Source organism: Aulostomus chinensis, chromosome 10 (assembly GCF_037954235.1).
Source record: "Aulostomus chinensis isolate RoL2024-O1b breed Wild chromosome 10, RoL_Achi_v1.0, whole genome shotgun sequence".
NCBI classification, from domain to species: Eukaryota; Metazoa; Chordata; class Actinopteri; order Syngnathiformes; family Aulostomidae; genus Aulostomus; species Aulostomus chinensis.
The window spans coordinates 4983080-4997661 of record NC_141329.1 but is presented as its reverse complement, the minus strand read 5'-3'; the positions used below and the strand labels follow the sequence as shown (position 1 = coordinate 4997661).

Here is a 14582-nt window from a genome sequence, read left to right as displayed (position 1 = left end):
GGGAGGTTTGAGGGGTGGATGGGAGCAGAGTTGGGGAACAATTTACAAAAAGCAGTGAACTGCAATTTTCAAAATAAGGTAATTAGTTGCTTGATGATAAATCCATGTTCCTGTACATTGTGTAGGTTCCTTGTTCTCCATTTATTTTCAAGTGTACTACTACAGCCATCACATTGCTTGAGTGTGCACTCCTGTATTTCTCTCTACTTTAAGTAACTTTTTGGCGCTGAAGCTGCATTATTGTTTTACCAGGTGAAGTGTTTGTCTGCGAGGGCATCAACTTCTGTTGTGTTCATCTTCTCAATAGGAGTTTGCATTGTGTTCATCATGAGGAGCCTGTGTGTATCGCTAGTTCTGTTGCAGCTTCTTGGGACCTGTTTCTGCCAGTTCCCTCGCCTATGTGCCAACTCAGAGGGACTACGGACTAAAGAGTGCTGCCCAGTCTGGGAAGGTGATGGTTCAGCCTGCGGCGCCCTGTCAGGTCGTGGTTTTTGTGCAGATGTAGAAGTATCTGATGAGCCCCATGGGCCCCAGTACCCCCACAGTGGAATTGATGACAGAGAACGCTGGCCTCTTGCTTTCTTCAACCGGACATGTCGTTGCGCTGGAAACTACGGTGGTGTTAACTGTGGAGAATGTAGATTTGGTTACTGGGGTGCAAACTGTGCAGAATACAGGGAGTCAGTACGTCGAAACCTCCTGACCCTGTCAGTTGCCGAGCAACAGAAGTTCATCTCTTACCTGAACCTGGCAAAGAACACCATCAGCCGAGACTACGTCATCTCAACAGCAACCAGAGCAGAGATGGGTGAAAATGGTGAGAACCCCATGTTCTCTGACATCAACACCTATGATCTGTTTGTTTGGATGCACTACTATGTATCACGGGATGCTTTCCTGGGAGGGCCAGGGAACGTATGGAGGGACATCGACTTCGCCCATGAATCTTCAGCATTTCTGCCCTGGCATCGAGTTTTCCTGCTTCACTGGGAGAATGAGATTAGGAAACTGACGGGAGATTTTAATTTCACCATCCCATACTGGGACTGGAGGGATGCACAGACCTGTGAGGTGTGCACTGATGCTTTGATGGGTGGACGCAATTCCCTCAACCCCAACCTCATCAGCCCTGCCTCTATCTTCTCTTCATGGAAGGTGGGAGCATCTGATTGTCTGTTATTGCAGTGCTGATATGGAGCATTTTGGAGTATTTGTACATGTGACAGCAAATTTGCTTAATCCACATTTAAGGCACTGAGAAATTCTTACTCCCACAAACAACTAAGAGCTTGTGTTGTTTCCAATCCTCTTAATCCAAAAAAAATGTGAAATTTGGTTGGAAGCACACATTTTTTTTAATTAATTCTCCAGATTTTTCATTAAAGAGAAATCAGTCAATTTCAACAGAAGTCCATGTCTCATACTTCAACTATCTGGAGAAACATGATACCGTTTGCCCTGTCAAATATTTACCCGTTACTGATATCAGCTTATGGCATGTTATACAGTGCAAACCACATCAAACTATGGTTGCCTTGATATTGTTGCACTCTTCTTTCGCACACATTCCTCATCACCCGTGGATGAAGAGTTTCAGCAGAACTTTTTGGCTTGTGACCTTCATTTGGGTCATCAAGAAACATAGAAAATGCTGAAAAACATTTTAAAGAGTTTTTCGGATCAAAGCTGCTCATTATGTGTGTTTTTTATGTATATTTATCTTTAGGTCATCTGCACCCAGCCAGAGGAATACAACAGTCGAGAAGCATTGTGTAACTCTACTGGAGAGGGACCACTGTTGCGTAACCCTGGCAACCACGATCGGAACCGCGTGCCGCGCATCCCCACATCAGCTGATGTGGAGTTCACTCTTGGCCTCCCTGAATACGAAACAGGACCCATGGACCGATTCTCCAACATGAGCTTTAGAAACGTCCTAGAGGGTAGGAAAAAACTAGACACACACAAACACACAGACACACACACACATACACACACACACACACACACACACACACACACACACACATTTGCATCAAAGCTCTTCGCTGCTTGATGATTCTGAGTATAATCCTCAGTCTAATCTGTCTAATTTAGAGCAATTTCTGTCCCACTTGTTGGCCCACAAAAGGATAGAAATTCAATGAATTGTGTGAATGTGTGAGCATTAAAGAAAAAAAAGCACACAAATCCATATGACTAACATAGACCAGTACACAGTAAAATAAAAATAAATGTATGTATATATATATATATATATACAGTATATATATATATATATATATACATATATATATATAAAAGCACCCGTGAAAGAGATGCTTAAAGAAAAAAAATATATGTATAAAAAAAAATATATGTATATATATATATATATAAAAGCACCCGTGAAAGAGATGCTTAAAGAATCCAAGTAAAACCTTGCCAATGTTTTTCATTTATGAAAATATCAGTCTTGTTGTCTTTTTTAAAGGTGTGATGTTGGCATCGTTTTAAAGCAATGAGGCCTCAACAATTTATTTTTGCAACATTTGGAGTGAACAGAATCACATTCCTGTTTGAATGATCTAGAAGCCTTTTTCATTCCAGATGCTTTTAGTCAGCAGGTGTCTTTTCACCACTGTAACAGAAAATATCCATCTTCTTTATGTCAACAGCTTCTTAATTACATGTCAACGAGCACTTTGCACCTTAGAAGTGAGTTGAGGGCTCTCAATGTAATCTATTTCAAGTGAAGCCCTTTTCTATTCTCCTTCTTCCATCTCTGATCATCCTCTACATAAACTTGCATAAACCTATTTGTCTCCAACATATCTGTTCACTCGCTCGCAGGTTTTGCCAGCCCACAGACAGGGATGGCCATCCCAGGACAGAGCACCATGCACAACGCCCTGCATGTCTTCATGAATGGCTCCATGTCCTCAGTACAGGGCTCCGCCAACGACCCCATATTCCTGCTACACCACGCCTTCATAGACAGGTACACTAAAACACACACACACAAAATCACACATCATTAATCACCCAACAAAAACAATAAACATATTTGGGAAAGACTGAAGCAGCAGCAGTGTTCACCAGTGGGACAAGGGTACAGGTTTGTGTTCTTAATAAAATGAATAAAGTTTTATTCTTGTAAAAAATGTTTTATAGAATCTCTGAAATCATTCCTGAAATATTATTCAGTTACTGATCAAGGCCTCCTAATATTTTAAGACATATAATTACAATTCCTACCACAGTTTAGGAGTTAAACATAGGTTTGCAGCGTGCTCTTCCAAAATGTTCTTGTGTGTCCTTGTTCCTTCCTAATGAATTTTCCTTTTTTTTCCCATCTCTGTCATTAATTTTATCAATCCTCCCATCTTTCCATCTACCGCAATTTCTTCTCAGCCGTCTATAATGCTTTACCTCTCTCTCTGTTCCCCTTATTCTCTCCTGCAGCATCTTTGAGCGCTGGCTCAGGACCCACCAACCCCTTCGAACCAACTATCCACAAGCCAATGCCCCGATAGGCCACAATGATGGCTACTACATGGTGCCCTTCCTGCCTCTTTATAGGAACGGGGACTATTTCCTGTCCAACAAGGCTCTAGGATATGAATATGCTTATCTGTTGGACCCAGGTAAGTACAGAATATTATATATGTCCAGAAATATAATTATTAATTTTTACATCTTTGTGAGGACTTACAGTACTTTGTCTCTTCCACAGGTCAGAGGTTTGTGCAGGAGTTCCTGACCCCCTACCTGCAGCAGGCTCAGCAGATCTGGCAGTGGCTACTGGGAGCTGGGATCCTCGGAGCGCTCATCGCCACACTAATCGCTGTCACAGCTGTTGTTGCAAGACGGAAGTGGAAGCGTAACCAGAGGAGGAAGAGGGCTTCAAGTTATGGAGAGCGACAGCCATTACTTCAGAGCAGCTCCGAGGAAGGTTCAGCTTCCTATCAGACTACTCTGTAACACAAACCCACACACACACACACACACACACTCTATACATGAGCTGTATGCATGTGTAAAGTAAAAGGTACATTTTCTTGACAAAAATGTGTGAGGAAATGTGAATGCCAGGATGTAGACTTCCAATTCCAACCATAAATCTTTCTAAATTTTAAATGAGTAAAAGATAAAATAATAAAATATCAATTCACCCAAATCTCAGAAAAAATATCATGCAATATTCCCCTTTAATTACTGAGGCTTCTGCAACCAAACATAATGGAAGTGATGCAAATCCCACCACAGTGAAAAATGATAATTCACATCAGCAGTGGCCTACATGTCTCTCCAGAAACACTGTTTCATTTGAACAGTTTAAGTTAAGAAAAAGGTAGATTGTTTGTGTTGGTTGAATATTAAATGTTAAATGTTGAATTCAACACAAACCAAATTGTGTTTCAGCTGTTGACAGAAGAGACGGATTTCTCAAAACATCAGGAAAGTGGGAGCTAATATTTTTAATAAATTTGGCAAAATAATTCATTGATTTATATTAGTTAACTGAATAGAAATAAAACCTTGGGAAAAAAATTAGGCAATTCATGGAAGCCTTGCCCCTTGACCCCATGTGTTAATTTGGGGAGCTATGAGTAACCAGTGGAGGGCAGCACTATGCCTTAGCAGAGGGGAGACCTGAAAGAAAGATCCCGTGCCCGAGCCTCTTGCTGTGAGGCGACAGTGCTAACCACTGCACCACTGTGCCGCCTGTCTCAAATCATTACAAATTAAATGAATGAATGAATCCGAATGAATGTCTTCTCACGTTCTCTCAAGTTAAAATTCAAAGGCAACCAGGAAACTCCTGTTTTACAGCCAATGTGTTGGCTTTGTTCTTTTACAGTGTAGTCTTCAGTGATTTGGGTGAACTTACCTTTGTGATTTATACAGGATGATGGTAAGGAAGACGTACCTCATGCTTTACACACTCAATATGGTGAACTGTGGGGGAAAAAAATTAGTGAAACCCACATCAGGAACAGTTACTGAATATAAGCTACTCAGTAGCAACTGTATTTTGTTACGAATTCTTTCCTTATAGACCTGCGATGCAGCTATAAACATCGTATTTATTATTGCAATGATACTCTTCACAGGATATCAATTCTGTTTGTAGAGCAACTTTTCCAGATGAAGGAAAACTACCACAAAGTTGTGCTTTTGAGAGTGTTCAGAGCATCTCTGGGAACAAGAGCTTTTTTTACACATGCGAAAACACTGACCAAACTCACCATCACACCCTCATGTGTTAGCACTGGTGCTAACCTCCCACAGTGTTGTTTGAAATGCGCAACATAAATAAACCTTGCCTGCAGATAATATGTAGAATGTATCATGAGAAATCATGAGTTCGTACATTTGCATTAAAATCAGACTTGATCCAAAATGTTCTTATTTTTAATATCTTTCTGCAGAAATGTTTACCACACATATTTTGCCTGAGAAACACTTTAATTTAACTCCTCAGTGTTATTATTTTTTAATCATTTGTGGTGCATTCACATGATGCACTGGCCTTCCTGTTAATGCCTAGAATGTGAAATATCAATATTTGCTGATTTAACCCAGTTTTATATTCATATCTCAGAAATGTAGGGTCCAACTCAACTGGAAATCCCCAAAATATTCTCATTTCTCTTTAACAGTAACTGCTTTCTTGGGATTTATCAGACACTTTGTGGGAAAGGAATTGCCAAAGCCCTGTAGAGGTTTTCACAAGATATAAAATAATAAAATTACACAGTATAAATAAATGAATAGAACTAGAAATACTGGCTTAAAATATAGGTTCACTTGCATTTACAGGTTGCAGTGACCATCTTTCACATGTTATTTCAGCTCCCCTCAATTGGGAGAGCAGTAATACTTGTGTTTTTGGTCATAGAAGTCCAGGTTTGTTGGACTTTCTCCTCGTAGCAGACCAACATCAGAAAACATCAAGAGGTAAGTAATATCAAATCCAAAGAGGACTTCAGAGCATCCTAAGTGGGCTGGTGCAGTGAGCTGGCATCCTCAGGTTCCATCCAAATGAGCAGTTTTTCCTCCAAAAAGGCAGATCAGGTCTGACACCAAAACTTCTGGAGCTCTCTGTCCATTACCACAGTGGCCTGTTTGCTGTGTCACTGCTCAGCCTTGGGTGACTGTGAAAAGAATATAAATAGTCCACCAGCCAGTTTTGAGGTTTTGATTCATGATCACCCTTTCAAGTAACCAAGAACTGGCCAAAGATATTATGAAATGTAATTAAAGAAAGTTTGTTCCATTATGAGCAAATAAATCCAGAGCAGAAATCCTATCAGCTGAAAGATTCCTTGTTGAATTCAAAGGTTGTTCCAGGCGAGTGTGCTGAATTACAGAGTCTGTGGAGGGCCCTGGAGATGCCTTTAGGTCCACAGCAGAAGACCCCCACTCGCTTACTGGAAGTACAAACACACACAAAGTAATATTATGGGATGTTTACAGCATTAACAACACAGGAATAATAGCCCCCCATGCAGGATGTTTCCAGTCTACTCACTGTTTATTTGTTCTTCCAATCTCATCGAACAGTAACTTCCACCGGGGTCGACCCACCAGCAACCTTGATGTGAGTGGACGATACTTCTCCTCTGACATAGTCTGAGAAAAATCACCAGTTTTATTTCAACACAAATCTAATACAGTAATTTTGCTCAGCAATCAATCATCTCGTGGTCTTTTTTTCACCAATAAAATGTCACCTTAAAAGGAGTCATCAAAACCCTTCTACAGAAGTGCTTTAAAATGTTTATAAAATAACAACAGATGCATGTGTCTTGAGTAAAAGCTGAAACCTTTCCAAATGTCAAGTTAAAAGAAAAGCTATTGCAACGAATATACTTTCTTTGCTTCCGTCAGATGAGCGGTCATAAACTGAACACAGAAGTCTGTCCTGAAAAGTGTAATCCTCCCCGTCGGGGAATCGAACCCCGGTCTCCCGCGTGACAGGCGGGGATACTCACCACTATACTAACGAGGAGTTGGTAATACCAATCGCGTGTACACATCTTATAATTCGTGGAAAAACTGAGTGTGACAATTATAAATTAAAACTAATCCATCAAAAAGCAACATTGGTACACTGCTATCAGATTGTTGCTGCTTGTTTTCTGTTCTTCAGGGTTGGACACTGTTTATCTTAGTATTTTGTAGTGACATTACCGTGTCTCTCAGTACAACAAAGCTGGTTGATCTTTAATTGCTTTCTGTTTCCTTTATGGAAAACATTTATAGACAAATCAGGGCTAATTAAAGCCTTATGTTTCCTTTTTCAAATGGCTGCTCACATTTCACAATTCACAGAGCTCCAGCACGAGCAAATACTGCGACAGAGGAGAGTACTTACTGTCCTCCCTGCCGTGTTTATTGCCCCCTAGTGAACGCAATGTGAAAAGACCGTGTATTTTTTTTTGTTTGTATGTATGCGTGTGTGTGTGTGTGTGTGTGTGTGTGTGTGTGTGTGTGTGTGTGTGTGTGTGTGTGTGTGTGTGTGTGCGCGTTTGTGTTTGAGACAGAGAGAAAAAGTAAAAGTAAGAGAAAGAGGGAGCCCCACCTGCAGGTTGTCTGCTTGACTGATGTACAATTTCAGATTAAAATAGTCCGGTCTGTTCTCCTGCCATAACTAAGTGACAAACAGAGACATGAAAAGTAATTATATCTTTGATGTAATAAATAAACATGTAGGACAGCATACAACATATATTATTTGGATCTATATGTAACGGCCACAAGATGGCGTTAAAACAATAAGTTTATACTAATGATAATGTGAGCCCGCAGCAATCAAACATTGGCTTTGCTGGACTCATGCAGAGGTTGATACCATGAAATAGGGGGTTCATAAGACACAGATATTGAAAAGGCCATTCTTAGATAAAATCATACTATAAATCCTGAAAAAAGTGAGTAAGAGCCTTAGATCTAATGAGTAATCCTGTCATTCACGTTTTCTTCATGAATATTGTCCCATCCATCCATCCATTTTCTATACTGCTTATCCTTCAAGGGTCACTGGGGTGCTGGAGTCCACCCCAGCTGACATTAGGCGAGAGGTGGGGTTCACCTTGGACGGGTCACCAGTCCATCCCAGGGCCATCAGGAGTAATTAGGGGCTCAGTATCTTGCTCAAGGACACTCAGACATGGTCACCAGGAGAAGTGAGGATCCAAACAGCAACCCTCCGGTTGCTAGATGGCCACTCAACCTTTGAGCCATGCTTCCCCCTTCATTAATATTATTTTACTGATAATGCAGTTTGGAGTTTAAAAGCACAGGTACAACTGTAACGGCTCATCTTCACGCTCTTAACCACTAAACTTCCTGTTCCCCTTAAAACTTGGAAAACTTTCTGTGACCTGACTAAGAAGAAGAAACAAGAAAGGAAGTCCAAACAGCCCAAGGCAGGTGGATTATCTTTATGTCTTGTTTTACAACTTGAATGAAGGGTTAAAGTCACGGACATGCTGAGACATTTTGAGGTGCTGCGGCTCATGCAGAAAATGTCAACTAACTATTTAAGTCCTTTAAGAATCTCCTGATGTTCAAGCGACCCAAATCACTGCCAGATGTTTGAGCTGATATCACGTAAGCATGCAGACCTTATGATGCAGGGCACACAGCAGCTCAGCAAACCAGTAGAAGGACTGAATCTCCCGGCAGACCCACACAAAGTACAACCTCTGCAACCTGAAACCAGTCCAGTCATCACTGGGAGCGCAGCAGGGAGAGAAGAAGGCAAAAACATACAATCAAATGATTTATCATCTATAAATGTAACTATTGTTTTAGTCTGCACACACTCACAGCAGAGCATGTAGCACGCAGGCGAACGGCGTGACTCCAATTCCACCCGCAACACAAAGACTGACATCATAGTTAAACACTTCCTCTGAAGGACTTCCAAATGGGCCGTCCACATAAAGCCTGGACACACAATATGGAGAGAAAAGACAAAATCTAAGAACAAATACACACACAATTATATATCTTATCATGTAGGTCAAGCACACATAATCAGATAAACATCCTGTATTTTAAATCCCGCAGTGGGTAGATCTTATGCATGTGAGTGTGTGTGGGTGTGAGAGTGTACAGACACAAACCCCCTCCACAAGTACACACACACACATAGACATCTGCACTCTCTACAACAGCTGCTCAAACACTTGGAAGTGCATCTCCTTCACACGAGCACACATTAAACATGCATACAAAGTCAAATCAAGCTAAGAAGACACTTCTACTTTTACACTCCACGCGCGATATGACCAATAAAGCTTTGTGTGACCAAATTCAACCCAAGAAATTGAAATTCACACTCGCCAAAACTCCCACTGAGTCACTGTTGCTGCTAGATAATCAGATTAAATTTAAGAAGAGAAAGAATAGCTGGAGCACTTAGGAGCCTGACCACCTTAAAGAGATAGTTCAACCAAAAATGAAAATTCAGTCAAGCAATAGAAGTGAATGATGAACATTTTCAAATTTTCGGGAGATTACTAGTCAAAAAAAAAAAGAAAGAAAAAGACCTAACTACATTGGCTGGGTTTTTACTTTTGAGTAAACTATCCATTTTAAATTACCCTGACAGGCTGGATCGAAGTTATCACTAGCTTCAGGGCTAACAGTTAGCGACCAACCCAATTCCCTTTAAATAAAAAAAAAAAAAAAAAACACTGAAAGAACTAACATTGGTTTGGAGGCATTTCAGTATTTACTTGCAAATAAATATCCTCAACTGCAGACATGCACGCACACTGTTGACAGCCCGGCTGACTGCATCGTCTTGTGTATTTTTCTGCACAAATCCACAAGCAGTTAAACGAATGTCCGCTCACGTGCAACTGCCAGTCCGAGATATCCAGCACCAATGGTAACTTGGTAACTTTAATATGTACAGTAAAAAGATAACATATCACTTCCCAGACTGCTTCTCAATCTCAATTCCCTCACATTAAAAAATTAGACCAACATATATTTTATATATATATATATATATATATATATATATATATATATATATATGTATATACACACACACATACATATGTTGATAACAATGTATTTGGCATATACTTTCTGCTAATGCAGAGGTTACTTATTTATTTAAAATATGTTTGCTTCACTTTTAGGAGTTCTCATGACGTCCGTCTTCTTCAACATTCTAGAAACAGTCAGCATTTCTGGTTCAGTCTCTACTTGGGTGGCCCCCGTGCCATCAAACTTATGAATTCACTTCATTTTTTTTTCCAACACTGCACACAGAAAAGTGGCCCTTCAGCCATCAAAGCCCTCACAGGAACCTTCGAGTTGCAGGTTTTCAGCAGCGTGGACCCACGAGTGTAACATCATGACTGAACAGATCAGACAACTGGATGAGAAATAGACATTTTTTTCCCATCCCTATTCATTAATGACATCGGCAAAATCTGATCTCTTATGTGTTGCTACTTTGCTGTCATAAAAGTGTTGACATCATCACAAGTCAACCCATAAAATATACAAGTTAAACACAACCATTAGTGCGCACTGTCATCAGCCCATCAGAGAGAGGCTGTTTGTTCAGTGCTGCTTTACTCGACTGTCACAAAACAAACTCAGTCCCTCTCTATCTATGCCCCCCCCCCCCACACACAAACTCTCAGAGCAGGAAGAGCACAAGGTCAAAGGTCACAGGGTTGAAACCTCTGACCCTGCTGTGATTCTGAGCTTTCGTGAGAAATCATGTCATCCACATCCTTCACACACTCACAGTCACTGTGACATACTTGGGGTATCTCCTCTGTTGCACCATGGGGAGGATCTCCAAGTCTATCCTGGGCTCAGGAAGTAACAGCTGTGTGAAACGTTCTGAGCAGAGAGACAAGAGACCAGGAGTACACATTGTTTCATCCTCCGAGCAGGAGTGAATGACATACACAGCATCATAAACAATCCAAACTTCTTTCAATGCAACTATCAACATATTTAAAAGTGTCTATAAATTCCAACTCGATGTGTTCCGCTGTCAGATTACAATGTGTCATCATGGCAGATTAAGAGGCCAACACAAACAAACGGACTTCCCCATCTGTTTCTGAAAGATTTGGATTTGGATTTGTACACTAGAGTGTAAAAACGACTGCACAAGTTTGTCACAGGCTCCCAAAGGCCACAACTTCCTGCAGAAGTGAGTCTGTTGTATGCATTCAAATAAAAAAGAAGTGGGAAAAGTGTATTTTTTACACATCTTCTCCATTTTTTGAGTTTACCAGGATCCAAACACAACTTTGCCCACACATTCCAATGCTTTTTTCAGACCTTTCAGGAAAATATATTATATTTATGACATAATATATTTAACTAAAATTAATGAAAAGCTGTATGTGGTTTGATGCAACATAAAATGGATTAAAGCAAATCCATACTAACCAAAACATCTGGAGTGAATTATATAAACTCTAATATGCAACATTTGTGAAGCAAATTTCCATGAATTTTCCAAAACCATGCAAATATGCTCCAAAACATTTTGGCTTTATTTATTTTTTTATGGAATATGAAACCTGGATAATGTTGGGTTTGGAGTCAGCAACAAAAATATAATAACATCAGAGTTCTGGTGACGCATATATGCATATTTAATAAATACATTTAAAAAAAAACACGAGTCTACAAATGTCAAGAAACTGGTTGGCATAAATAATGTAGAATGTCCTACTCAGCAGCAATGCAGGGAACATTTATGCCCATTGCTCCTCCTGGTCATGTTAAGGGTCAAAACATATTTTGGGACATTTCAGGTAATGATATCTGAACAATTATTGCTTTTTCTTGGAAGTGGTATTCAGCAACAACATCCATTAATAAAATTTCACCAGTTCCCTCAGAGAGGAAACAATTTTTATGCTTGGAAATTTAGAATAGCGGACAAAAGTAGCCGTATTTCTATTTGCATGGTCACTGGGAAAGTATGAGGAGATTCTCCCACAAAACTAAAACAACATGAATTCGATCGCAAATGCATCTTGATGTTTAACCTTTTTTTCCCAACTCTTTTTTATTTCAGTTTTCAGTTTGACTTGAAGGAAGTATTTTTCGATTTGTTAAAAACATAAAAGTTATCCAAAAAAGAGTGTCATAACAGAAAGCAATGTTTTAAATGGCAGTTTTTGGAATAAAAACCACCAGAGAGGAAGTATTGACAGATTCCAGTTTTCAGAACTGAAATCCTACAAACGCCGATGTTGGCCAAGTCTCAAAAAGCTCATATGGAAAACTGTGTATTGTGTCTGTCAGAATGTGTGAGCACTCATGAAGTTTTCCAACAAGACAATAACACAGCAAGAGGCATGCTGGCCTCAAGGTAAAGAAGCAGTCAACACACACACACACACACACACACACACACACACACACACACACACACACACACACACAAAAGGACAAAGCGATCTGTGTGTGGGTGAGCATTTGCGCGCACGCGTGTGTGTGTGTCTCTGTGTGTGTGTCTGTGTGTGATGAATTGGGAAGTGACTGGTCATGGTAAACCCACCAGTCCAGTCTCCCACGACTCGGAGATGGATGCCAAAAGTTTCCTTGTTCTCTGTGGGACACTGCAACGAGTCAGAGGGCAGACAGTGACTAACAGGGAAACACACAATGTACACAACTTTCTGTTGTTGGAGATACAATAAAACACAAATGCACACATCAGAAGAAACATGCATGAACCACACACCCCAGTGTGCATATATAATACATAGCAACAACTCCTTTCATGAACTCCGACGATGCTCTCTCACACACATATACACATGCACCCACACACACACACACACACACACACACGTACAGCCTTCCTGTTGGCAGACGGCGTTACTAGCCTCAGGGGTCTGTCTGCTCTCTGTCAGAGTGATTCTCTGCCCTCCTCCGAAAAGCTCCATAACACACCAGCAGGGTTTGTCCAAAGTCTTGAAGGTTTGGGTAATGCTTAATTTGACTGTGATGTCTTCAAGTTTGGGAATAAACTGGAATTCAGATTTAATCCTCAAAATATGCTTGGTTTCAACATTATCTGGTTTTCATCTGCACAATCGCTCAATTAAACCAAAAATCTTTTAACATGGAAAATTAAATGAACTTGCTGAAATCAGTGAGCATGAACAAAACATGCTAAATTAATAAAAACAGTCAGTAAGATTTCTGACCACTTTATTTTTCATTGTTGCATTCATAATTAAGGAATAGTTTTTGATGACAAGGCTTCAAATGTTGTTGTTTTTTTGTATAGGTATACATACTTGATATTTACACATGTAAAAACCTCAATGAACTCTGCACACCAGGCACAGGAATGCACACAACGCGTGTGTGTTTGTGTGTTTGCATACATGTATGCGTGCACTGTCAAAGCATGAAGTTCCTTTGTCTACCGTTTTCATCTCCTACAAGCTGAAAACACTAATAAACAATGGGAGATGGAATATCACTGGAAGATCCCGCTGTCAATCAAGTTCCTGCTAGTGGTGAAGGGGGTGGGACCTTCAGAGAGACAAAGAACTGCATGTTCTTTGCCCGAGGGAAGAAAGTTTTACAAACTGTAAAAACATGTGTGAGAATATAGACAAAAAAGTATGTGTGTGTTTGCATTGTGTCACAAGTCAGGAATGTGTTGGAATGAGTAGCGTTGCATAAGCTCTTACCACTGTTAGCGTGAAAGGATGGTTCTCAAATGAAGAGACACCAGGACAGTTGAGAACAATATACTGAAGAATAGGATGATGGAGACAGCAAGATGACACAGAGGAGAGGAAGGAGTGAAAAATCGAGAGAAAGATGGAGAGAGAGTGAGAGATAAACAGAGTGAGGCGTGTGGAGACAAAAGAGGAAGCACAAAGAAAAACAGCTGCCAAAATTTTTCATCTCAATTCTGTCTCAAACCATCATACAACTTGATTTGTGATACAGTCAAGATTCAACAAAAACAAAATACTAAGGGATAAACACACTCTTACCTGCCCGGGACGAGCTTTGAAGTTCTTCTTCAGCATCCGCAGCTCTATGACATCGCAGGGGTGCCTGATGACCGTCACTATGGTAACAGGGTCACTGCTCCGGATGTAGCGGTAGAAACGCTCTGCACAGTACAGACAGAGGGGACCAGACACCCATAGCCATGTCTACACACGTGCGCACACACACACACGCGCGCACGCACGCACGCACGCACGCGCACACACACACACACACACACACACACACACACACATGAACACTAATACACAAATTCATTTATGATTCCCAACAGGAACTAATCACCATATTTGACAAAATGAACCTCATTCATGAATTATTCTGAACATATTGGTTCTTAGACAATGCTGGACTTTTTAACCCAAAATTAAGTCTTGCAGACAGGAAGCAAAGCCTGCTTGCTAATTGTAAGTCCTTCCTCCTGACATCTATTGAGTACTCCTTATAACAGGCAATCATACAGGCTTGCAAAGACTTAAATGCTGTACAGGAACACAATAAATGTAACGAGCAAAAAATTACAAGTAGCCCTCAGCTTTCTCTGATGTCCT

The 14582-nt window shown here is 40.4% G+C and overlaps 2 protein-coding genes and 1 non-coding gene across 5 annotated transcripts in view; 1 reads left to right on the top strand and 2 right to left on the bottom strand.

Annotated features, from left to right (window-relative positions):
- tyr (tyrosinase) lies at positions 1-5376 on the top strand. 2 transcript variants are annotated; one of them, XM_086215718.1, is made up of 6 exons: positions 2-78; positions 308-1155; positions 1727-1943; positions 2833-2980; positions 3445-3626; positions 3716-5376. In XM_086215718.1, exons 2-6 carry the CDS (start codon positions 328-330, stop codon positions 3961-3963), a joined length of 1623 nt encoding a protein of 540 aa, XP_086071844.1. In that variant the 5' UTR covers positions 2-78; positions 308-327; the 3' UTR covers positions 3964-5376. The 2 variants fall into 2 exon arrangements, with proteins under 2 accessions (XP_086071843.1, XP_086071844.1); XM_086215717.1 differs by having other exon boundaries at positions 1-1155.
- nox4 (NADPH oxidase 4) overlaps positions 5188-14582 on the bottom strand; it is a 23674-nt gene continuing 14279 nt past the window's right edge. For both annotated transcript variants that reach the window (XM_086215716.1, XM_086215715.1), the window contains exons 10-18: positions 14013-14177; positions 13701-13763; positions 12551-12611; positions 10785-10866; positions 8821-8940; positions 8616-8724; positions 7571-7639; positions 6518-6618; positions 5188-6416 (exon numbers count right to left, since the gene is read on the bottom strand). In XM_086215716.1, coding sequence (XP_086071842.1) covers positions 6296-6416; positions 6518-6618; positions 7571-7639; positions 8616-8724; positions 8821-8940; positions 10785-10866; positions 12551-12611; positions 13701-13763; positions 14013-14177 — 891 coding nt within the window. In that variant the 3' untranslated portion in view covers positions 5188-6295. The remainder of the gene's footprint in view (positions 6417-6517; positions 6619-7570; positions 7640-8615; positions 8725-8820; positions 8941-10784; positions 10867-12550; positions 12612-13700; positions 13764-14012; positions 14178-14582) is intronic.
- trnad-guc (transfer RNA aspartic acid (anticodon GUC)) lies at positions 6926-6997 on the bottom strand. The gene has a single exon. It is a non-coding gene; the product is annotated as a tRNA-Asp (tRNA).